This window comes from Rhincodon typus, chromosome 5 (assembly GCF_021869965.1).
Source record: "Rhincodon typus isolate 14 chromosome 5, sRhiTyp1.1, whole genome shotgun sequence".
NCBI classification, from domain to species: domain Eukaryota; kingdom Metazoa; phylum Chordata; class Chondrichthyes; order Orectolobiformes; family Rhincodontidae; genus Rhincodon; species Rhincodon typus.
In genome coordinates this window covers 33986876-34012070 of record NC_063336.1, presented here as the reverse complement: position 1 = coordinate 34012070, position 25195 = coordinate 33986876, and the positions used below count along the sequence as shown (strand labels likewise).

The following is a 25195-nucleotide window of genomic DNA, read 5'->3' as shown; positions in this document are numbered from 1 at the left end:
GTCAATTGATTTGAATCACGGGCATTATTTAACATGCTCTGCATAATTCAGTTTGTTCTTTCACAATAAAACAAAGTGGCTTAACTCAGTGCTGAATTTCTTAAAGCACAATTTTCTGCTTTCTTTCCATATTAGAACATAGAACATAGAACATTACAGCGCAGTACAGGCCCTTCGGCCCTCGATGTTGCGCCGACCTGTGAAACCAATCTGAAGCCCATCTAACCTAAACTATTCCATTATCATCCATATGTTTATCCAATGACCATTTAAATGCCCTTAAAGTGGGCGAGTCTACTATTTTTACAGGCAGGGCATTCCACGCCCTTACTACTCTCTGAGTAAAGAACCTACCTCTGACATCTGTCCTATATCTATCACCCCTCAATTTAAAGCTATGTCCCCTCGTGCTAGCCATCACCATCCGAGGAAAAAGGCTCCCACTGTCCACCCTATCTAATCCTCTGATCATCTTTTGAGCCCATTGCTCTATACTCTAGATAAAATGATGGTTATATTGGCTACTTCCATCGCTAGGCGTTTTCTTGGTTGGGTGGGGTGGGCGGCAGAGGTGAGGGGTACCCAGCCCATCTCCTTCCAGCTCAACCCTGACCTGATCCCTGTAACCTGCCTTTGGGCCTAATGAGGCCTTTAACAGCCCAATTAAGGGCAGTTGCTCATTACAGAATTGTACATTGCTGACCTGTAGCTACAGAATTCATACGGCTCATCCACTTCAGCTTCTGGCTAATTGCAAGCCCCAGAACATTAACAATGGGGAATTCAATGACAGGATGCCAATGAATGTAAGATTCTCTCTTGTTGGAAGTAATAACTTCCTGGCACTGTTGATTGGTGGTGGGGGAATTAGCTGGATTCGATTTGTTCTATCCTGTCTATCTTAAAATAAAACAAAGAACTGCAGATGCTGGAGAATGAAACAAACAAAACCAAAATCTAAAAACCGAAAAGAACTGCAGGTGCTGTAAATCAGAAACAAAAAAACGGAAGTTACTGGAGAAACTCCAGTAGGTCTAGCAGCATCTACAGAGCAAAGCAGAGTCAATGTTTTGAGTCCAGAGACCCTTCCTCAGAACTTCTTCCTTCAAGTGGAATCTAAAGACATCATGATAGTATTTGAAAGAACAGCAGGTGAGTTCTTCTTGGTTTACTAGTCAATATTAATAACATTGGGTCCTCTTGTGGCACAGCAGTAACGTCTGAACTGGGAGGCCCAGGTTCAAGTCCCACCAGCTCCAGAGGAGTGTAAAAACATCTCTGAACAGGTTGATTAGCAAAATAGATTATTTTTAAAAAATGAACATTGTTTATTTGCAATTCCTAATGGGTCCCCTTGCATAACAAGTTACATCCAATAGCTTGTTTACAATATGCTCACAACCAAGGCCACTCTATTGACTCATGGTATTAGGAATGTCTGACAGTGTAGCTACTACTTCTCCCTGAACTGTGGAAGTGCCTGCTTCATTTTGTGTTTGCCCCCAAACAGTATTGTCAGAAACAAGGTAGACAATTTTGCTGTTTACGTTAGCTTCCTGTCTGCAATGTGATAATGATTGGATAATCTTTGACATTATTTTGGCCGCGGATAAATAATTGCAATCTTTCACACATGCAGAACTTGCAACAGTGCCAATATTAGATATGATTCTGCAATTGGACAATATTTACTGGTTAATCCTGTGTGTGAGAAGGATTATACTGACAACCAATTTAGGTTTGCAGTGTGGCATATGCGCGTTTGCTGGAAACTACATTTATTTAATACACTGAGCCCTGTTTTTTTTCTGACTGCAAGGAACATGTACACACTGCATCTACTTCAATGCAACAAACTAGGTGCAGCCTTTCTCAGGGCAATGCTGTAACCAGAGTCAAACCATCTGATTTAAATTTAATCAAAGCCTGGTGGTTAACTGTCAATTATCACTAATTAAGGCAATCACCTTGGCAATGTCTCAGACACATTGCCAGTCAAATCAGCTCTCACCTCATTCAACATAAATGTTTATTTTTCCCTTGAATTTGTATTCGTGTGACATTGGTATAACTACAAAATGAAAAGCTTTGACAAAATATCTTTTAAACAGCACTACTCAAATTATTTATAAAGGTGTATGACACAGCTTTTGCCATACACACACCCCAGCATACAGTCATTGAGGTCTACAGCACAGAAAAAGACCCTTCGGCCCATCCTGTCTGTGCCGGTCAAAAGCAACAATTCATTCTTCTAATCCCATTTTCTAGCTCTTGGCCCATAGCCTTGTTTGCTCCCTCTACCACCCTTATAGTCAGTGAGTTTCAGATTCCCACCACCCTCTGGGTGAGAAAGTTTTTCCTCACATCTCCTCTAAACCTTCTACTCCTTCCCTTAAACCCATGTCCCCGGCCATTTCTCTCTCTATTAAGGGGAAACGTTTCTCCCGTGTACTCTCTGCCCCTCAATTTTATAGATACCAGTCATGTCTTCTCTCAATCTCCTCTGGCTCTACGGAAAATAATCCCAGTCTGTCTAATCTCTTCATAATTGAAACTCTCGAGGCAGTCAACATCTTGGTAAATCTCCTCTACACCCTTTCCAATGCTATCACATGCCTCCAAAATATGGATTTCAGAACTGCATACAGTACTCTAGCTGTGGCCTAACAAATGGTGTTTTTAAACAGTTCTTGCTTGACTTTTCTGATATTAAACTCTCTAAAGGCAAGTATATCATATGCATTCTTAACCACTTTATCCACTTAACCTGATACCTTTGGGGACTGGCGTATGTGCACACCAAGGTCCTTCTGATACTCAATGCTTCCTAAGGTCCTACTGCTCGATATCTCTCTCCTGTGCCGGGCTCAGTCCCTCAGTCCCTGTGGCCTGCACACTGCTGTCTTGCTGCAGACTGCCATCTCTTTCCTCTGCACTGGCCTCGGCTGAACCTACCAATCAACTCTCCTACATTCAAATCTAAATCATTTATTTAAACCAAGGGCTCCAATAGAATCCCACTGGACAAAACCCCCTCTACCCGACCCCAAAATCAACTCGCGTGTCTGGGGCGTGAACTACATTGTCCATTTGCTGCAGATGTCTGGGACTCTGGAGTGCAGAGAGAGGAGAAAATGCCTGGAACTCACTGTCATCTGGGGCACTGGCTGATTCTGAAAGGATGTCAAGGCTTTAGGGAAAGGGCACAGACTAAATTTACCCTCTGGTACAAAAGGACAAAACATTTCTGGCACACGGAGAGACTAGCAAAACTGAGATTGTTCTTTTTTTAAAAAAATGAGACAGGGTTACACGCATGGCCTTGCTACAAACATCACCACAAGCACACTGGGTTCTAATAGCATCAACTTTGTACAAGGTTTCTCACTACAGATAAACAAATTATGTTGCTCAGATATTTTTTGCAGTATGACATATATTTCACTCTCTCCACAGATCTGTACACATATTGCTCTTCAGAAATATGCTCCAAATTGATTGTAGCAACAAAACTCAAGCTATTACAGATTTGAGTTCGTTACCATTGCAAATAGCAGCAAGAAATTAAGTGGGAATTCTCAGTAAGGAATAGTTTTAAATATTGAAGCAGCACACATCTCTCTTTTTAAAAACTTTTCTTTCTCCAACAATTGTTTTTTCTCCCTAAATGTGCTGACTCAAGTGGAATAAGTTTCCAACTTCACACAGGAAGCCTCATCCACTGGCAACACATCAGGAATTAAGGCACAAGTTACACATATTTTTCTTTGGGTAGGAGTAAAACAAACAATCAGCCCTGGAGTGTGTCCATCATTTAGTGCACAACTGTATTTGCTCGCCTAGGATCTCTCCCTTTTGGATGTCCTTTTGAGATGACATCATTGACTGTTCAAGGATTGCTGAAGTTTAGCATATGCCATGGGATTTACCACTGAACACTGCTGATTGGTTGGCAACATAACTCTGAAGGACTGAGGCAGAATACAGCTAAGTAGTCATACTCATATGTGGCTCATTCACAGCTTACCAGAAGCAACTTACATTCCCATTCGAGGGCTCATTTTTTGCAAGCAATGTGTGTGCACCTGTGTATTTACTGCATCCCATCTCTTTCCTCATGGTAATGTCACAGCCAGAACAAACTTCACAGCCAATGATCACCTTTTTTCTCCAGTGATATGAACTGTTGTGATCATTTGAAATTTGGTTTTCTTGCATTTGTTCTAAAGAGCCCAAGACAAAATGCGCTAACACCATGCAATCAAATGCTGCCATGGCAGCTGGTAGAATACAAGTCAATTCATAAAAATCTAGAATATAAAGCAAGTCTCACCGATTTTGACCGTAACTACAGAGAAATCGTGATCAGTTAAATTTAGATAACCTGAAACTCCAGTTGGAGCAAAGTGGTCAGCCATTCCTGCCGACACAATAGGAATCCAACACAAGGATTCAACTGAAGAAAAAGAAAACGTTTACTCAAATCATAAGATATAGGAGCAGAATGAGGCCAATCGGCCCATGGAGTCTGCTCCACCATATGATCACGGCTGATAGGTTTCTCAATCCCATCCTCCTGCCTTCTCCACACAACGTTCGATCCCCTTACTAATCAAGATCTTATCTATCTCCATCTTAAATAAACCCAAAAAATTGGCCTCCATAAACTTCTGCAGCAATGAGTTCCACAGATTAACCACCCTCTGACTGAAGAAATTCCTCCTCATCTCACTTCTAAAGGGTCATCCCATCATTCTGAGACCGTGCCCTCAGGTCCTAGTCTCTCCTGCGAGTTGAAACATCATCTCCACATCCACTCTGTCTATTCTGTATTCTGTAAGTTTCAATCAGATCCCCCCCTCATCCTTCTAAACTCCAAGGAATACAGACCCAGTGTTCTCATCCGTTCCTCATATGACAAGCCCTTCATCCCCAGAATCATTCTTGTAAGTCTAAAATGAACCCCCTCCAAGGCCAAAACATCCTCTACTCTTCCTACCAAAGTGTAAAATCTCTCACTTTCTCACACCGTATTTGATCTGCCACTTCTTTGCCCACTCTCCTAGCTGTGCAAGTCCTTCTGGACCCTCCCCTGCTCCTCAACACTACCTGTCCCTCCATCGATATTTGTGTCATCTGCAAACTTAGCAACAATGCCCTCAGTTCCTTTGCCCAGATCATTAATGCATTGTGAATTGTCGTGGTCCCAACACTAACCCCTGCAGAACTCCTCTAGTCACCGGCTGCCATCCTGAGAGAGATCCTTTTATCCCCACTCTCTGCCTTCTGCCATGCAGCCATTCCTCTATCCATGACAGAACTTTGCCCCCAGCAGCTTCTGGTGCAGCTCTTGTCAAAGGCCTTCTGGAATTCCAAATAGATCATGTCCACTGGCTCTCCCTAGTCTAACTTGCTCGTTACCTTCTCAAAGAATTATAACTGATTGTCAGGTATGAGCTCCCCTTGACAAAGCTGAGCTGACTCAGCCTTATACTGCCATGCATTTCAAAGTACTCCACAGTATCTTACTTAATAATGCACTTTAGATTTTCATCTTACCAATGACTGAGGTCAGGCTAACTGGCCTTTAGTTTCCTACCTTCTGCCTCCCACTTTTCTTAAACAAGGGTATTACATTAGTCATTTTCAACTCCTCTGGGCCCGTCCCTGACTCCAGTGATTCCTGAAATATCACCGTCAAGGCTTCTACAATCTCCTCAGCAACCTCCTGCAGAACTCTGGGGCGTAATCCATTTGGTCTGGGTGATTTACTCATTTTCAGACCTTTCAGTTCCCAGCACCTTCTCCTTAATGATGGCCATTACACTCACATCTGCCCCAGACTCTGAAGTTCTGGTATGCTGCTGGTGTCTTTCACTGTGAAAACTGATGCAAAGTACCCACTGCCATTTCTTCATTCCCAATTACTACTCCTCCAGACTCATTTTCCAGCGATCCAATGTCCACTCTAGCCTCTCCTTTAGTTTTTAAGGTATCTCAAAAAAAGTTCTGCAACTTTTTTTTTGTATTACTAGCTAGCTTACCCTCCTATTTCATTTTCGCTCCCTTACTGCTTTTTTTAAAGTTGTCCTCTGCTGGTTTTCAAAGGGTTCACAATCCTTGGGCTGCACTCTAAGCTTCACCACATTGTATGCTTCTTCTTTTGCCTTCATGCTGTTCCTAACTTCCCTTGTCAGCCACGGTTGCCTTGCCCTCCCCTCAATGTTTCTTCTCCCTGGAGATGAATTTCTGCTGAGCTTCCAGCATTACCCCTGCCTTTGCTGCTCCACCATCTTCCTCGCTACTCTGTCCTCCCAACCAATCCTGGCCAGCTCCTCCCTTATGTCTTTGTAGTTACCTTTACTCAGCTGTAATACCGTTTTACATCGGATTCCAGTTTCTCCCTCTCAGACTGCAGGGGGAACTCTGTCATATTATGGTCACTGTTCCCTTGGGGTTCCTTCACCTTCAGCTCCTTAAATCAAGTCTGCCTCATTACGCTCACCCGAATTCAGAACTACCTGTTCCCTAGGGGATTCTACCACAATCTGCTCCAAAAAAAAAACTCTCAGGCTTTTCATGAAGTCCTTTTCCCAAGATCTGTTATCAACCTTATTTTTCCAGTCCACCTGCATTGAAGTTCTCCCTGTTTATTAGTGCCTTCCCTACATGCCTTTTCTGTCTCCCAATTTATTTTCTTCCCCATATCCTCATTCTTGCTAGGAGGCCTGTACACACCTCCCATTAGGGCCTTTTTTCCTTAACAGTTCCTTGACTCTAGCCACACAGACTCTATGCCTTCTGACTCTAGGACTTCTTGTTATCGATTTAATTTATTTTCTTATTAACAAGGAAGCCCCACCTCCATCTGCTCATCCTTTCAAAAGGACATGTATCCTTGGATATTTTGTTCCCAGCCCTGATCCCCTTGCTGCCACGTCTCTGTGATACCCACAACATCATACCTGCCAATTTAATTCTGTGCTACAAACTAATTTATCTTGTTTCGTATACTGCATGCATTTATGTACAACATCCTCAGTCATGCGTTGACTGTCCCCTTTCTCATACTCGATGGTGAAGAAGAGTTGAGATGGTGAATGGGGTGAGACTTGAATTAATGGTGACCAATGAGGGGCTATGAAGAGGAAGGCTGGCTCTTAGAAAACTGTGCTGGTGGAGTTAGGGGCAGAGCTTCGGGGAAGTCTTTTATATTTAATGCATCTGCTAAGTGAACCTCATATAAGTCAGGCCAATATTGTCAGTAATGTGTGCTGCTGCTGGTCTTTGTATTCATCACCATGTTCCACATCCACTTTGCTTTAGAAAAGACTGTGCCTCACTCCTCCTACAGCTGCAATATTCTGCAGATAGCAGAAGATCACTAACATTTTAGAAACTTTGGCTGATCAATGTTTACGTCCCTACCTATTAATGACTTATGTCACAAGGTTGCTTCTGCTTACATGTGCCAGCATGCATAGGCCAGAGGCTACCACTACTCCAGTCCCATTGTGCAGTTTGAGCAGCTCTGTCCTTTTCCAATAGGAAGTACTTGGACATAAATTAATAAAATATGTTTGACGCAAAAGCCACCTAAAGTGATGCTAGCTTGTCAGCACATCTCCATGATGCAAAGGCCAAACAGAGGGTATTTATTGTTGTCGGATGGAATCATTACATGGTTTAAAAGGGCACAGTATTTCTCCATATGGCTTAGTTATTTTTAATGTACAAAGCTGTAGAAAAACACTCAATTCAGTTAGTGAATTAAGCATTTGTTTTAAATGCTGAATTTTAAAAGAATGGACTTGAGACAACAACAAATCAACAACCACTTAGGAAATATTCTGCAAGAAAATATATGATAATTACTTAAAACTGCACAGATAAGTTTAAATTTGTGAAGGGTGGTTACTAGATCAAGGTAATAGCAAATCTAAAGACATAGGTGAGAGTTTCAGAAGATAGACGAATTGAGACAGGACGGCAACAAGCAATGTTATGGAGGTAGATGTACACAATCTACTTGATGGATGGTGAGAAGGTCAAGATCGTGAATTGTTTACCTACAGACATATACCACGAGGAAGGACAGAGTTGGTGGTGTTTCTGGTGGGAGTCAAAGGCTATGTCTTTAGTTCTTAGAAATACAGAAAATCTCAATATTTAGTTGGAGGAAATTTTGCCAGATATTGGACAATCAGAGACAATACAAGAAGTTGAGCAAAAGACTGGTGAGATGGTACTGGTGTCATCAGTGCACATTTGGAATCCCTTGGCAAGTATGGCCAGAAATGTTGGTTGAATAAAAATTTCACAGTTAACAAAAACTATGGCATACTCTCTCATTAGCAAATCATCGTGTTCACTATTTCAGTCCACTCAGAAATGTTTATTCTGAAATAATAAATATGGACATTCCTGAAACATATTGCAACGCATTCAACTGAGACACACTGCATAATATTTATAGCATGGAAATAGGCCATTCAGCCCAACAGCTCTGGTGAACCTTCCACATCAAACCCATTGACACATATTTCAGAGAAATCTCTCAAGGAAGAAACTCAGATGATCAAATTGAAAAATAAATCAGGTAGTTGGGCCAAGATCTATGAAATAGGTTACAGCTCTGAAATCTTACCTTCCTGAAGTGGACCCAAGCTTCATGTTGATAAATCAAATATCCTCCAAGGTCAGAGGTCAACTGACTTCTATCAAAGTAGTTGTACAACTCAAAGACCTCATTAAGAAGCACACACTAATATTGGAGGAAACAAAGTGTTATTTGCAGCAGATATTTTGTAAAACTCCAAAATGTTCCAAAAAGAAACAGACTGCACATTCAATTTTACATTCAAGGGCAATAATTCACTTGATGTGCTGAACACAAAGACTAAAAATAAAACCTCTCCAGACATGATCAAAAAATATCAAATTTGTTGCTTTTAATGTGTTGAGGATTGTCATGCCGCATGATGGCATCTTATATTAATAACTTTTAAAGCATAAACTACTCAGCATGGTATCTTTTGGATTTTTCAAAACAAACATTTATGGACTACAAAGACGGCTGCCAAGTGCAACCTGCCTCCTTACAGTGCCAATCTCTGCCATGTTACAGCGACATAGTTGGAGTGTAGTAGGAGAGAACATGCAATAATAGAAACTGAATTAGGTCAATGAATTTTGAAGGTAAGATGGGAAACTAAGAGCATTGAAGTGAAGGAAAAGGAAACTTGATAGGAACTGGAACAGCAGCAGCTGGGCATAGTTCCTTAATCCGGTTAACTTAGTCACAAGAGGACTTGGGGTGTAATGAACACCAGAAAGCTACGTAGTTTCACTTGGTATTGTTTCCTTGTGGATTAGGAGCAGCAGAATCACACCACGGGAAAGTTTGGTTATCTTCTTCTATAGCTTCCTTGTCCCCCACCTTCCCAAAGCCAGCAGAGCCCCATCCCAACACAACCGTTCACCTGTTTGTGAAATCCCTACTCCAACTCCCCATGCCACCCAGCACTGGGTTAGTGTCACTCTGATATGATCTGAGGTGTCAGGATTCAGAGGTTAAAATCTCCCACATCTCAAGTTGCAAGACGGTTTGCCTGCACAACACTTGCCAGGAATGCCAAAACACTCTGATGTCTTGGTGATTTTTAAAAAATTCATTCATGGAATGTGTCACTGGCTGGCCAGCATTTATTGACCAGTCCCTAGCTGCCTTTGAGAAAGTGGCGGTGAGCTGCCTTGTTGAACCACTGTAGTCCATTTGGTGTAGGTACAACTACAAGGCATTAGGTAGTAAGTTTCAGGATTTTGACACAGCAACATTAAAGGAACAGCAACATAGTTCCTGGATGATAGTGGTCAAGGGTTTGAAAGATGCTTCGAAAAATGCCTTAGTGATTTGTTGCAGTGCATCTTGTTGATGGTATACACTACTGCTACAGAGGGTCTGTGGTGCAGTGAGCGTTGAAGGTGTTAGATGGGTGTCTATCAACTGGCTACATTGTTCTGGATGATGCTGAGTTTCTTGAGTATAGTTGGATCTGTACCCTTCAAGACAAGAGGGGAGTATTCCATCACACTTCTGATTTATTCCTTGTAGACGATCGACAGGTTTTGGGGAGTCAGGAGATGAGTTACTCACTGCAGGAGTAACTCTGACTTGCTCTTGTGGCCACAGTATTCATACCGCTGGCCTAGCTCAGTTTCTGATCATTTATATCCCCTAGGATGTTGACAGTGGGGTTCAGCAACAGTAACACCATTGTACATCAAAGGGTGATGGATAGAAGATGGTCATTGCCTGCCACTTGTAACATTGATGTCCTACTAACCACTTATCGGCCTAATCCTGAAAATTGTCCAGCTCACATACAAGATGAAAGGATCTGTGCAGTTAATAGAGGAGGCTGAGGGAGTCACAGCATGAGTTTTGAAAAAAAAAACTGGTGGAAGTTACAGGCATTGCCAATGGTGAGCTAAAGGAAACTGCTGCTTTTCCTGTATCCAGGAATCAATGAACTCTTAGACAATATGCTGTGGGAACCATCACAGCCGAGTCCCACTAGTTGTGGAGAGCCCTGCATTAAAGCTCCAGCTGGGAAAGCCATCGCCAATGAAGTTGGAGGTAGAGCGGATGGGGGAATGCCTGGCCATTGGTGGTGGGATGTCAATTAGCTCATTAAGGACATCCATTATCTAGGAGCCCAGCACAATTTAGTGGTGACACCTGAGATCTCACATGTTCTCAAAAAGTCAGTCACTCAGGAAAGTCTATGTGGATTACTCAGGCCTCACATGCTGATAAGGGAATGGTTCCTCATAGACAGGTGCTCCACGAAATTCTCCGGTAGAGGCTGAGACCTCCATCAGCTCTGCAAAATCTTGTCAACATACATTGACTGTACCTACACACATTCTACATTTGGTAATGTCTTGAAAATGAGAAATGCAAGAGTTGAAGGGATAGAAGGATTTGTCCTGAATGGGAGGAGAGCCTGAACTGGCTACGCAGAAGGAGACATATATAGAGATTGAGGGTGTAACAGAAAAGAATGAGACAGACAATGATGAGGTGGCAGAAAGACCAATGAAGGAGATTGACCATGGGTCACACAGGGTGTAACTGGTGCCTTTGAAAAGGGTAACTGTAGTTTTTGATGAGATCAGATATCTGAGGATCAAGTGCTTGAAGGGGTGTAATTCCTGCCCTTTCTCCGACTTGCACAAAGAGAATCAAATGGAGAGATGGTGATACCCAATGATGGAGGGTAAACTATTTTTACAAGGGGTAAATGATGTTGTCACTTTTGAAGTGTGCAGGGGTGACTTCAGAAAAGGTTGAGCACAGATATGGAACGGGGAGAGTTTGTGAGATTCTAGGATGTAACAGAGATACTCTCATTATTACACATACAACAAGACAGAGGTTCATCACTGAAATGAAGATGGAGCTGGAAGAGGATGTCTGTACCTGACAAGTTTGCTATTTGTACTAGTCAGTATTGTGCAGTGTTACACCTATGTACAGATAGATCTCAGAACCTAATTTACACACTGAAAAATTGATTTTCCAGATATTATTGAAAGAGAAAATTGATTATTTAAAACTTTGAAGAATGTTTTATTAAAATACAATCCGAATATCAGTAAAATAAAATGTTATTTTTATACCTTGAATGGTGGCTCTGAAAGCAGCTTCCTGTGGCTTAGGCCTAGAGACTTCAAAATGCATTTTCTAATTCCCTTTGTCTGTGGCTGGAGAGCATATAAAGTGTTGAATATTCTTCCAATTTGGTGCTAAGTAAAACAAAAGAAAGAAAATCTGATGCAAGTGAAGGATTCATTTCTTGTCGCCCCATGCTTAGTTTAGCCCACACTGTGTTCTTAGTGGAGGGCTTGTAGCTCAATGGGTACCAACATTGTTGCTTTGGAGGTCCCACTCCACAACTTGTTGGTCAAAAAAGGGGTATGCAAGATGGGGCCAAACATGATCGTACAAAATCCTTCCAACACACACCAAGAGCAAGCAGTAAACATCCCCATGGTACCAGGGGGCTCTCGCTCATTAGAGAGAAACAACTGGTGGTGATTTTAACCCAAGGGTCACCATGCTTCAGGTAGGGGACAAGGCTGAGAAGGTGGGACCTCAGCCAGTACACGTATTGAACCCACATTGTTAGCATCACCCCGCATTACAAACCAGCTGTCCAGCCAACTGAGCCCACCAGCAAACTGGGGCAGAAATGCCTGGTCAGCCATGTGATGGAAAGAAAGTTGGAACCTCTCCCATCACTATCAACAGCTCAAGTCTACAGTGTGCATGTTCTCACAACAACTCAGAATCCCTGAGTGAACATAACATACCACCACCAGTATTCTCACTCCACGGACAATGTAAGTGGGGGCAATGCAAATATTTTAAGCAGTTAAGTTGCGCATTGATGTAACTAAGGCTGATAAGCAATCAGCTCCCACTAATTAAGACCCAAGATTATAACACATTATATGTTCCAGTGGTCACGTCGCTTAATGGATGTTTAAAGGTGTCTGACTTTAACGTGGTTCACCATCAAGGGCTTGTGGCACAATGGTACTCACCCCACCTGAGCCAGATGGCCCAGGTTCATGTCCCACTTGCCTCTTCTGAAAATGTTGATTAAAAATATCTATAACATTTTACGTTATTTACCTGGATTTCCAGCAAACTGTTTACAATGATGGAGACAACATCCAATTTGGCACATCGAAGATCAGTTACAACAGACACTAGACAATTTGTGGTTTGTGATTCACTATTAAGACAAGAAAATCAATTGTAAATATAAGATTGAACATATTTGCTCAATGAATTTGCCCTATAAAAAGAATGATTCTACAGTAACTTAGTTAAATAATGAATAATGAAACAGAATTTTAAACTTCGGGTATGAAAAATTCAATGTTTCACCTTCCCTCTTAACTTCATCCAAACAAGAAAGCAATGAGGAAGGTTTCATTCCTAACCCTGTAATTGTTACAGATTAGTGATCATTAAGTGTTGTGTAATAATGGTGCAGATGCATACTCCACTGGGTTACAAGCCTTTTGTTCAAAAAAATATCTATTACAGAACCAATAACTGCAGTAATTATTCCCAATTCTCTCCAAGTGAGAAACAATAATACTAAGGGAGAGAGGTAGGTAGGGCAAGAGGCCTAGGTTCAAGTCCCACCTTCTCCAGAAATGTATTATAACACATTTAACAGTTTGATTTTAACAAGATCTGAGGAGAAAGGTATCAATTGTTGACAATATGTGGGGCAAGAAGAGAGACTGAGGGAGATCTATATATGATTTGTGACACGCTTTGTGTAATATACTTGTTTAAGGTTTTAAAGATTTATAGCTCGGGTTGTGAATGAGGTTGTTGACTTGCTCGCTGAGCTGGCTTGTTTTCGTTCAGACGTCTCGTCATCATGCTAGGTGACATCGTCAGTGAGGCCTTCGATGAAACGATGTTGTTCTACTCCTCTTAGAATTTATACTGCCCAGTCCATTATGGTAAGATGTGTCATTTCTGGTTTTGTTCTATATATGTTTGTGTATGGGGTCCATTTCGATATGTTTGTTGATTGCATTATTGGTTGAGAACCATGCCTCTAGGAATTCCTGTGCATGTCCATGTACACTCGGACAATGAAGGCCATCAGTTTAACGGGGACAAGGTAACCATAGTAGCCCAAGTCAAACATAGACATGCACGGAAATTTCTAGAGGCATGGTTCTCCATCCATACTTTAATCAACAAACATATAGAATTGGACCCCGTAAACAAACCAATGCAGAACAAAACCGGAAATGACACTACTCACCATAATGGACCGGACAATATACATTCCAAGCAGAGTAGAACAACATCACTTCATCAGAGGCCTCACTGATGATGTTACCTAGCACGGAGACGAAACTTGTCCCATAACTTTGTGGTGCTGTTGTGAGCTGATGAGAGGTGTGTCCCTTCTTTATGCACCTTGTGTCCAAAAGAGGCCCCTGCACACAGTGCAGCATACTCCAGCCCATTTGTCTTCCCAAGCCTACAGTCCCCACCATCTTACAACAGGGTCCTCCCTGTGGCTGCTGTCCAACCCACTCATTCAGACTTGCTAGACCAATCCCAGTGTAACCCTTCGACTCACCATGTTAGCCAGCTCAAACAAGGCTCTTTGCTGGAGACCAGTTACATTCCCAGCAGTGGTCACCACTGTTACTATGGGTGCTGCTAAGATTGGGCCTTCTGACTGATCAGCGGCTCTCAGAGGCAGGACTTAATCGCAGATGGGATTGCAAGCCTTGCTCTGTGCCAATTCATGGCCTGACAGCTATGAAATCAGCATGGGACTTCCAGTTACATGGAAATGGGTTTTCCCTGACTATTAAGCTGTGGAGTGGTCCGAGCCAGTCTGGCCCTAGTATCTACAGGATCATTGTTTTCACAGCTTATCTGATCATCTTTTTCAATACCCATCCTTAAATTCTTCGAAGCACATATTTCTCAGTTTGTTAATAAAGGAATTTATTAATAGTATTAATTAATTATTTTACAAGTCTATTTCAAGCTTTTGTTGTTCTACGGGACATTCAATTCCTTGTCAGATCTCAGAATGACAGCATCGTCCTAATATAAGAAACTTATACCAGATATCAGAACCCATGAAATGTTGACAAAGTTAAGTTCAGATATGACTGTAGCTTTTGATTCAATGCTGGTTAAACAGGAATTGTGTTCAGAAGAGGTGTCTTTCCACTTCTGAGGGAGCTACTTTTCCATTCAAGCAATTTCCACTTTCACTTTAAGACACACCTCATTCCACCAGTCCAAATCAGCACACATTCCTGTTCAAAGTGGATAACTGCTAAATCATCACAAGAAATAAAAAAAAGTACAACAAAACAAATAAAGAGTTCATATGAACTGACCGAAGATGATGGAGAAAATATTTGAGAAGTTCAACAACGTCACTGTGCTTTAGATCCGACATTAGCTTGCTATGCTGTGCTCTGGGGAATATAACAATTGGACATCCCTGATGATCAAAACTGCCTGCCATGGAGACAACAGAAAATGAAGGGATAAACACAACAATAATCAAGTCAAGAAATCCTTAGAGACATAGATATTAAATATACTAAAAGGAATGTCTAAGGAAGGATATACTGGTTTTGCAGACACTCCAAAGAATGTTCACTAGTCTGATACCAGGTATGAAGGGACTGTCTTATGAGGAGAGGTTCAATAAGTTGGAACTCATTGGACTTTAGAAGAATGACAGGAGACCTTATTGAAACATACAATATTCTGACGGAACTTGAGAGGGTCGAAACTGAAAGGTTGTTTCCTCTTGGGAAGTGTCTAAGACCAGCGGGCATAATGTCAGAATAAAGGATCGCCCATTTAAGACAGCTACGATGTGAAATTTCTTCCCTCAGAGGGTAGTGAATCTGTTGAATTCTTTATTACAGAGAGCTGTCGAGGCTGGATCATTAAGCCCATTCCAGGCTGAGATACACAGTTTTAATCAGCAAGAGAATCAAGAGTTATGTGAAAGAGCAGGAAAGTGGAGCTGAGCATTATCAGATCAGCCAGGATCTCATTGCATGATGGAGCAGACTTGATGGGCTGAATGGTATACTTCTGCTCCAAAGATTTATGATCTCATGCTTTCAAACATTTATTGAAGTGACTATTGGAATGTCAGAGAGAAGCTAAATATGAAAATGAGGTCAGCACTGATTATTAATGCATCAACACTTTCTGCCACAGAACAGTTTCAGATAGAGATACCTGATCTGAGCTGGAGGAACGGAAGGTCTCAGGCTGAGAGACCAATTTCTTTGCAATGTAGGAAAGGGGATCAGGAACTGCCTTGGTGGTACATCTGAATGGTCAGATACGGTGGGGCATCCAAACAGCCGAAGAGTAAGTTTTTCTCCAATACTAATATTCACTGAGCTGTCTATTAACCCTCTGCATCAACCACAAGCATTACATCAAGGCAGTATGCAATGTTTCCTCTAGATATATTACACTTGTATCTTTACATGCAGCACAGAATTCAAGCAAAAATAATGTGAAATAACTCTAAGTGCATCACATTTTCTAAAATACAAGACTTTAATCTCATGGCCAAAACTGCTCATATATAACATCAAATACTAAATGGGAAAAGAAAACAAAATTAGTCCCACCTGGGATAATGGCAACACCAGAATATAGGACTCGATCCTCAGGCAAGCACAGAAGAGATTTCTGAAAGCCTAAGACAAAAATATGGAGTCACAATAGATAAGGTGGCTATTCAGCACATCAAGCCCATGCCAGCTTTCTGTCCAGCAATTCAACTAACCCCTTTCCTTCTTCTTAAAATCCCCTTAGCCCTGTAAGTTTGTTTTGTTCCAGCACCCATTCAATTTCCTTTGGAAATCATTCATCGTTTCTGCTCCCATCACCCATGGAGGTTGAGCGTTCCAAGTCATTATCACTCACTGTAAAAAAACAAAACGAAAAAAATTGTCTGCACACACTGCCTTACATTTTTGGTCTAAATCTTTAAATATGTGTCCCTTAGTCCAGGTACCATCAACTAAAGGGAAAGATTTTCTTGATCCACCAAATTCAAACTTATCATAATCTTACACATCTCTATCAAATTTCCCTTTCCTTTCTCTAACTCGGAGATTAACTCCAACCTAACGTGGCAGCTAAAATTCCTCATCCCTGGAATCAACTTGGTTAACCTCTTTGGTACCCATTCAAGTGTAGTGACTGAAACTGGACATAATATGCTTGTGACAGTCTAACAGATGTGGTTTAATCAAAGCTTTATACATGTTCACCACACTTTCTTGCTTCTGTATTCAATTTTTATTTATGAAGTTATTAATCCATAAGCATTGCAAACAACTCACTTAATGATCTATATACAGTAACTTCCAAATCCCCATCACTGCAGGCATTTTAGAACTGTCATTTAGTCTGACACCTCTCCATATTCCTTCTTTCAAAATGTCACTTAACACTTCTCTGCATTAATTTCATCACTTGTCTGTCTATTCTTCTAGCCCATCTATGTCCTGCTGCACTTCATTGGTATCAATCTCACTGTTTGCCACACCTCCAGTACGAATACAAACTGAGCCATAGAGAACACAGCGGCACGGTGGCTCAGTGGTTAGCACCCAGGATTGATTCCAGTATAACGTGGATAAGTGTGAAAATCTACTTTGGTAGGAAAAACAAAATGGCACAGTATTACTTAAATGCCGATAGATTGGTATAGAAAGGAAACTAGGTGTCTTTGCACACCAGTTAGTGAAAGCAAGCAGGCAGATGCAGCCAGCAGTCAGGGAGCAAATGCTATACTGGCCTTCATTGCAGGACAGTTTGAGTACAGGAGCAGGCATGTCTTCCTAAAGTTGTCCTGGACCTTAGTGAGACCACACCTGGAGTAATGTGTGCTGTTTTTGTCTCCTTATTGATGAAAAAAAGATTTTCTTGATATAGAGGGAAGTGCAATGAAGGTGGACACCTAGGTTCCTCTCTATACTAATCTATCAGCGTATAAAAAATACTGTGCCGTTTTGTTTTTCCTACCAAAGTAGATTTTCACACTTATCCACATTATACTGCATCTTCCATGCATTTACCTACCTACTCAGCTTGCCTAAACCACCCTGAAACCTCCTTGCCTCCTCCTCACCAATCCTGCCTAGTTTTGTTGAGTGAGAAGACTTGGAAATATTACATTTGATCCTCTCATCCAAACTGAGGTATTTCATGAATAGCTGGGGCCCCCAAACTCGAGGCTTGTGGTATCCCATTAATCACCATGTTCCATTCTGAAAGTGACTGATTTATTCCTACTGTGTTTCCTGTCTGCTAACCAATTCTCAATTCATGCCAGGATATTACCACCATTCCTGTGTGCTTTGATTTTCCCCACTAATCTCTTATGTGGGATTTTAGCAAAAGCTTTCTGAAAATCTAAATGTACCACATCCACTGGTTCTCTGTCATCTATTCTTCTTGTTACATTCTCAAAAAACTAATCGGCTTCTCAAACAAAATTTCCCTTTCAGAAATCCTTGTTGATTTTGTGTAATCCTTTGGTATTTTTTAAGTGTTATATTATCACGTACTTTATAATAGATTCCAAGACATTCCCTCCTACGAAATTAAGCATACTAGTCTGTAATTCCCAGTTTTTTCCCTCCCTCCATTTTTAAAGAGTGGGTTTACATTTTCCACCCTTCAATCTTGTAGGACTGGTCTACAATCTAGAGAAGTCTGGATACACGCAATGCATTCACTATGTCCATGGATACTTTCCTTAGTATGCTAGGGTGTAGATATGAGAAATACACATTCTACGGCATGTTGTGGGGGTTGGGGGTGGTCATGGATAATTCTCATGATCCTGACAAGCTCATCAGCAAGGAGTGTAACCAGCTATACAAGCTCGAGCAGCAACTACAGACACTGAGGTGTATCCACGAGGCAGAGAACTATGTGGATAGCACATTCAGAGAGGCAGTCGCACTGCAAGTTAGAAATAAGCAAGCAAATAGGGAATGGGTGACTGCTAGGAAATCGAAGGAGTTCTTATTCTCATACTTCTTTTTTACTGATCTAAACCTTATGCAATGGTCACTCTTACCCAAGTTCTTCTCCCATAGACATGTTGTTCACTTCACTCCACTCATTCCCTAGCAGCAGATGCAGCATTACCTCCTCCCCAGTTGGACAAGAGCATATTGCAAATCAAGGGAACTCTCCTGAACACTTTTCAGAAATACCTCATCACAACGTATCTAACTTCATCCCCTCCCCACCACTCCACTTACCCTTTAACATAATCCCAATCAATATTTGGTAATCATCATTCTATACTTCTGATTTCCAACTCCAGTGGTCTGGTTCTAAGGAAGGGTCGCTGGACCCAAAATGTTAACTCCGATTTCTCTCCACAGATGCTACTAGACCTGCTGAGATTGTCCAGCAATTTGTTTCTGTACCATTCAACACTTCTTATACACCTTAGATTTCCCCTGCAGATTTGCTCCTCTAAAACTTTGTTACCATTGGGAGGCCTATAAGAAAGATTATACAGCAGCATGACCAGACCCTAAACTCTAAGTCTACATCCACCTTTTGGGTTATATTTGAAGTCTTTTGTTGGAAATATTAGATACAACAACTGCTACAATTTACAAACTAAACATCAATTAACACATTTGGAGTACTGTGTACAATTCTGGTCACCTTGTTACAGGAAGGATATTATTAAACTGGAAAGGGTGCAAAAAGATTTGCAAAGATGTTACCAAGACTGGAAGGTTTGAGTTATAAGGAGAGGCTGGATAGGCTGGGACTTTTTCTCTGGTGTGTAGGAGGATGATGGGTAGCCTTATAGAGGTTTATAAAATCATGAAGGGCATAGATAAAGTGAATAGCAAAGGTGTTTTATCCCCCCCAGAGTAGGGAAGTCCAAAACTGGAGGGGAAAGATTTGACAGGGACCTGACAGGCAACTTTTTCCACACAGGAGGGTAGTGTGTACATGGAATGAGTTGCCAGAGGAAGTGGTAGAGGTGGGTACAATTGCAACATTTAGAAGTCATTTGGACAGATATGTGGAGAGGAAAGGTTTAGAGGGATACAGGCCAAACACACAGGACTGGCTCAGTTTAGGAAACCTGGTCAGCCTGTGCAAGTTGAGCCAATGGGTCTGTTTCCGTGCACTATGACTCTGTTGCACTAACAATGAGCATATTCCACACCTTCTTTTGATGATCAATATTTGTACTGATATGAGAAATACCAAAACGCTGAAGGTCATTTTGACTTGGCGGCACTATCTATTAACGATTCCAGTTTTGTTAAGCTGCCAACAGACAGAAATTAATGACCTGGTTAATTCTTCATCTCAAAGATAAATGATATTTGAATCCCTGCAGACAGCAGGAAGCCCTGGTATCAAATGATGGAACAATTATCATTGAATCAGACAGTAGAGAAGAGGCCCTTCGGCCCAGCAGACAGCACCAGTCCCACTTTCCAATACTTGGCCCGTAGCCTTGAATGCTATGTACCTAAATAGGATGAGTCAAAAGCTCTGCTGGCAAAGGCTGATCATAATCACAGACTTCCAGTTTTACTGTACATTGTCTGAAAGACCTGCCTCTGTTTCAGCCTCAGCCCCATGCGCTGCTGTAACCCTTAAGCATTTCTGCTGCCTTTGAACTGAACAACTGCAATGCTCCAATAAAAGCAAAATACTACAGATGCTGGAAATATGAGATAAACACAGAACACTGGAGAAACTTAGCAGTTCTGGCAACATCTGTGGAAAGAGAAACAGAGTTCTTCAGAACTTCCCAACTTTCACCCTTCCCGACTTCAGTTGATTTACATTTCTGTCATGTCCTATCCTGCCCATTTGCCCAATTTTCTAGTGCCCACAGACCCACATTCATTTATAGTTCAACAAATCAATTTTAAAATTTATATCCCTGTGCCCAAGCCCCTCCACAACCTTCTAATCTTCCCCAGCCACACAACCCTCAGAAAACTTTGTAATTCTTCAGTGCTGACCTCTCGTGAAATCCCAATTGTTTTTGCTGCAACTTGCTTTCAGTTGCTTAAGTCAATCTTCAGAATTCTCTTCGTTGTTTTGCCTCTCCTCCTTCAAGGGGCTCCTAAAACCTACCTCCTTGACCAAGCTTATGATCATCTGCCCCAATATCTGAGAAAATGTAGCTCAGCGTCAAATTCTGTTTTTTAATGACCCTATCAAATCTGGTGGTTGTGGTGAGCGGGAGAAATTCCTTAAGTAAAATGTGCTACATAAATGCAAATAAATATTGTTGAACATGATATAATACAAGACCTGTCTTTTTGTGCTGGATGGAATGGGATCAGACTGCTCTGTATATCCCGATGAGATGCATTACATTTGCACATCCCAGCTGTAGTCACTGCAAATGGTACAAGGTAATCCGTACCATACCATCGAAATTAGGGGAAACAAGTGGCTCGCCTTAATCCCTCAAGCACCTCCTCGTGGCTAGACTAAGGATTGCTCTGGAAAACTTTCTCTCAACCTCGGTCAAGGGGGCTTTGCCTGGTCTGGGACAGCGCAAAAACATGAGAACAACGAATACAAGAAGATTCTCCTTCTGTTCCAAACTCTGAACTTAGATAATTCAACTCAGCAATTTAAAAGTAATTCGGAAATTAATTTGAAGGTTTGGGGGGAAAGAACCTGCAAATGCAGTAAACTGAAGTCCAGAAAAGAACACGAACCTATAACATCAAACCCATCTTCATTTCTCCAGTGTCTATCGTTAGAACTGAATTTTATTTGAAAAATCATATCTAATTAAACTATTTATTTGATTGTCAAGTACAGAGTTCTTTAATTGTTACGAGAATGAATTTACTGCATGACATTATCCCGGTAGGTATAGAACTATTTGCGTTAGTTACATTATCGTCTCCACAATTTTTTTTAAGCGCGTTAAAGTTACTGTCATCAAAATCCCATCTCACTAGTGGGGTATCCTCGTCATGTCAAAAAAAATTGGAGAAATATTTGTCGTTTTGTTCACAAAACACACACACACACATACATACCGATCCAATGGCAAGACCTCACCAAATGCTTGTAGCTTGCAGTCTGGTGAAAACCAGTGACCAGTGACCAGGCCCCGTTTCCCCAGTTTAGGAGACCCATCTCTTCAAAATTACCAATGAAAAATGAACAACCAAGACATTTTACGAAGAACGCTCTAAAAATGCGGTTTAACAGCTTCGTTGCCAAGTCCTGACGTACAGGAACAGCAGATCATTTTTTTTAAAAAAAAGGAAAAAGAGCGATTAACAAAAAAATTGGAGCTTGCAATAGTTAACAGAGGGACGGGGAACACTAGGTGCAGTTAGGCTCAGCAGTAGCACAGTGAGGCTGTTCAGTGCGATATTGTACCATAGTCCCACAGCAACTCTTCCGTTGACTCCCCTGCTTTTCCCAATCCTTATCTTTATTCAGAACAAACCCACGATCACTGCAAAAAGCAAAATTAACAATTGCTCCCCAATATTTAACATTTGCAGGGTTCGCTGCTTACACAGACCTTCTTTACCTGTTGCGCTGTCCCGGCTCATATTTCCTCTTCCTTCCAACTTCAGCTACACCCCGGCGCCCATCAGCGACAGAGTTTAGCCCCAGGGACCGAGAGCGGATAAGTGACCTGCACCTTGTTGTCTCGGGAATTCTCCGAGTGCTTCACATTACCAGTGAGCTGCAGAAGGCACTCCACAGCTCACCTCCTCACTCCCTGACTCCGCCATGTTCCCAATCCTGAGATCTCTCTCTTTCTCATTCATATAGCCGATAGGCTGCGGACCTGCACTTGCTGCTATTGGGTAAAGGCCAGCCTTTCACAAAGCAATCTCTCCCCCTCCTGCTTCCAAGATGTGGAGAGTTGTTTCTATCAGTAGGAGAGACGAGGACCTGAGGGCACAGCCTCACAGTAAAGGTAAGACCCGTTAGAACTGAGATTAGAAGGAATTTCTTCAACCAGAGGGTGGTTACTCTGTGGAATTCATTGCCACAGAAGACTTTGAATGGATTTAAGACAGAGATAGGTTCTTGATTAGTGAGGGGATCAAATTAGTAAGGGGACCAAAAGCAGCAAGTGCAGGTCTGCAGCCTATCGGCTATATGAATGAGAGAGAGAAAGAGAGAGAGATCTCAGGATTGGGAACATGGCGGAGTCAGGGAGTGAGGAGGTGAGCTGTGGAGTGCCTTCTGCAGCTCACTGGTAATGTGAAGCACTCGGAGAATTCCCTACTCACTTATCCGCTCTCAGTCCCTGGGGCTAAACTCTGTCGCTGATGGGCGCCGGGGTGTAGCTGAAGTCCCCTAGACTGACCCTGGGCAAGAATCCGAAGTCCCTAGCCTCACCCCAGAACATGTCTCCGCCACTGAAAAGGTGCAAGAATGCCGGTTCAATGAAAAATGCCTGCAAATGTTAAATAGCCAGTATATTCTATTGCTAATGTTCCTGCTGAGAGGAACCACACTTCCAAAGTAGTTGACTGGCTGTAAAGCACCTTGAGATGACCTGTGGTGTGAATGATTCTGTAGCAGTGCAAGTCTTTGTGTTTTCCTGCTCAACACTGGCCAGATGGTATGCCAACCGATTACAGAAAGCTTTAGGGAAAATGCCAATAGCACACAATCTGCCTCCTTGGGCTGTGGGAGCAATCTCCTTGTGTATATTTAAGGCTGAGTTACATTCTTGATCAGTCGGGGAATCAAGGGTAATGGAATGAAAGTGGACATGAGGAATGTCAGATCAGCCATGTGACTTATTGTTTATCCTCTCATATCATTGATTCAATTTTCAAGGTTACAGATATATTTTATACCGCTGTGTTTTATATCAGCAGTTCACTGTGGCATTGGCATGGTCAGGATAGAGCTTCTTTTACAGTGATGCACAGCATATTTACTTTTGGCAAAATTTAGGTTTTATACTTTCATTTTTAATGCCCGCATGAAAGACACAAATGAACATCAGAACTCTCTGGATCTTTTCTACTTTCAGGAAGACGAAAATCAGCTGTTTTATGTTACAATCCTGGCTACCACATTTGCTGTGCTTCACAGACTGTGAAGATGAACATCTACACAGTACCACGTTACCAAACATTGTGAAATGGTTATGGTATGTTCCTGGTTTGAAAATATTCTTCCTTTTGTGACCACGGTTATATTTTTTTTCCTACAGTTATTAAAATGGTGAAAAGTCACACAATGGAAATGTTAACATTTTCTCTCAGCAAATACATCATCAGGTCTGTGTGTTTCCAATAATTTCTGTTTTTATTAAGATGACAAGTTCTGTCATAAGTTGCACTTTACAAACCTATTATCTAATGTAAGGACTTTAGTACATCAAAATATGGGTTCCTGAATGGACACTTTTTGTATCTCTTGATAAGAAGGAGTCTCAACTCTTCAAAATCAAATACAAGTAACTAGTTTACCTACAAAATCATAAATTACAGGAGCAGAATTCCGTCATTTGGCCCATTGAGTCTGCCCTGCCATTCAATCATGGCTGATATATTTCTCAACCCCATTCTCCTGCCTTCGTCCTGTAACCTTTGATCCTCTCACTAATCAAGAACCTATCTCTGTCCTAAATCCATTCAAAATCTTCTGTGGCAATGAATTCCACAGATTAACCACGCTCTGGCTGAAGAAATTCCTCCTAATCTCAGTTCTAAAGGGTCTTACCTTCACTCTGAGGATGTGCCCTCAGGTCCTCGTCTCTCCTACTAATGGAAACAAATTCTCCACGTCCACTCTATCTAGACCTCTCAGTATTCTGTAAGTTTCAATCAGATACCCCCTTATCCTTCCAAACTCTGTTAAGTACAGACCCAGAGGCCTCAACCGATCTTTAAATGACAAGCCCTTTACCTCTGGAATCATTCTTGTAAACCTCCTCTAGACTCCCTGTAGTCAGCACATCCCTCCTCAGATACAGGGCCCAAAACTGCTCACAATATTCCAAATGCAGTCTAGCCAGCTCCTTATACAGCCTTAGCAGTCTATCTCTGTTCTGGTGTGCCAGCCCCCTTGAAATTAATATTAACATTGCATTTCTCTTCCTAAATGCCAACTGAATCTACATGTTAAGCTTAGGATCCCTCAATGCCTTTTTGCTTCAGATTTCTGAAGTATTTCCCAATTTAGAAAATAGTTTATGCCTCTGTTTTTCCTTTCAAATTGTATAATTTCACACTTTCCCACATTGTATTCCATTGTATTGCCCAGTCTCCTATCCTCCGAGTCTTTCTCCAGCCTCCCCGCTTCCCCACTACCTATCCCTCCACCTGCCTTTGTACCATCTGCAAATTTAGCAACAATATCTGCATTCCTTCATCAAGATCAGTAGTAGATAAGCCTCTTTCCAAGGCAGTACTTTATCCCTAACACCATAGACTGTCATCTTATTTAGTGTCCTCCTATGTGGCACCTTGTCAAAGGCCTTCTGGACATCCAAATAGATCACATCCACTGGCTCTCCTTTGCGTAACTTGCTTGTTACCTCCTCAAAGAATTCTGCCA

At 41.7% G+C, this 25195-nt stretch overlaps 1 protein-coding gene across 2 annotated transcripts in view; it reads right to left on the bottom strand.

Moving 5' to 3' along the window:
* The window catches only part of LOC109910803, a 97019-nt gene extending 74607 nt beyond the window's left edge, over positions 1-22412 (bottom strand). The window contains exons 1-6 of one of the 2 annotated variants that reach the window (XM_048596537.1): positions 22185-22412; positions 16243-16311; positions 14974-15097; positions 12707-12809; positions 11689-11814; positions 8651-8767 (exon numbers count right to left, since the gene is read on the bottom strand). In XM_048596537.1, the coding sequence (XP_048452494.1) occupies positions 8651-8767; positions 11689-11814; positions 12707-12809; positions 14974-15097; positions 16243-16311; positions 22185-22215 (570 nt within the window). In that variant the 5' untranslated portion in view covers positions 22216-22412. The remainder of the gene's footprint in view (positions 1-8650; positions 8768-11688; positions 11815-12706; positions 12810-14973; positions 15098-16242; positions 16312-22184) is intronic. The other variant, XM_048596538.1, reaches the window with a different exon arrangement.
* Positions 22413-25195: the final 2783 nt, after the last annotated feature.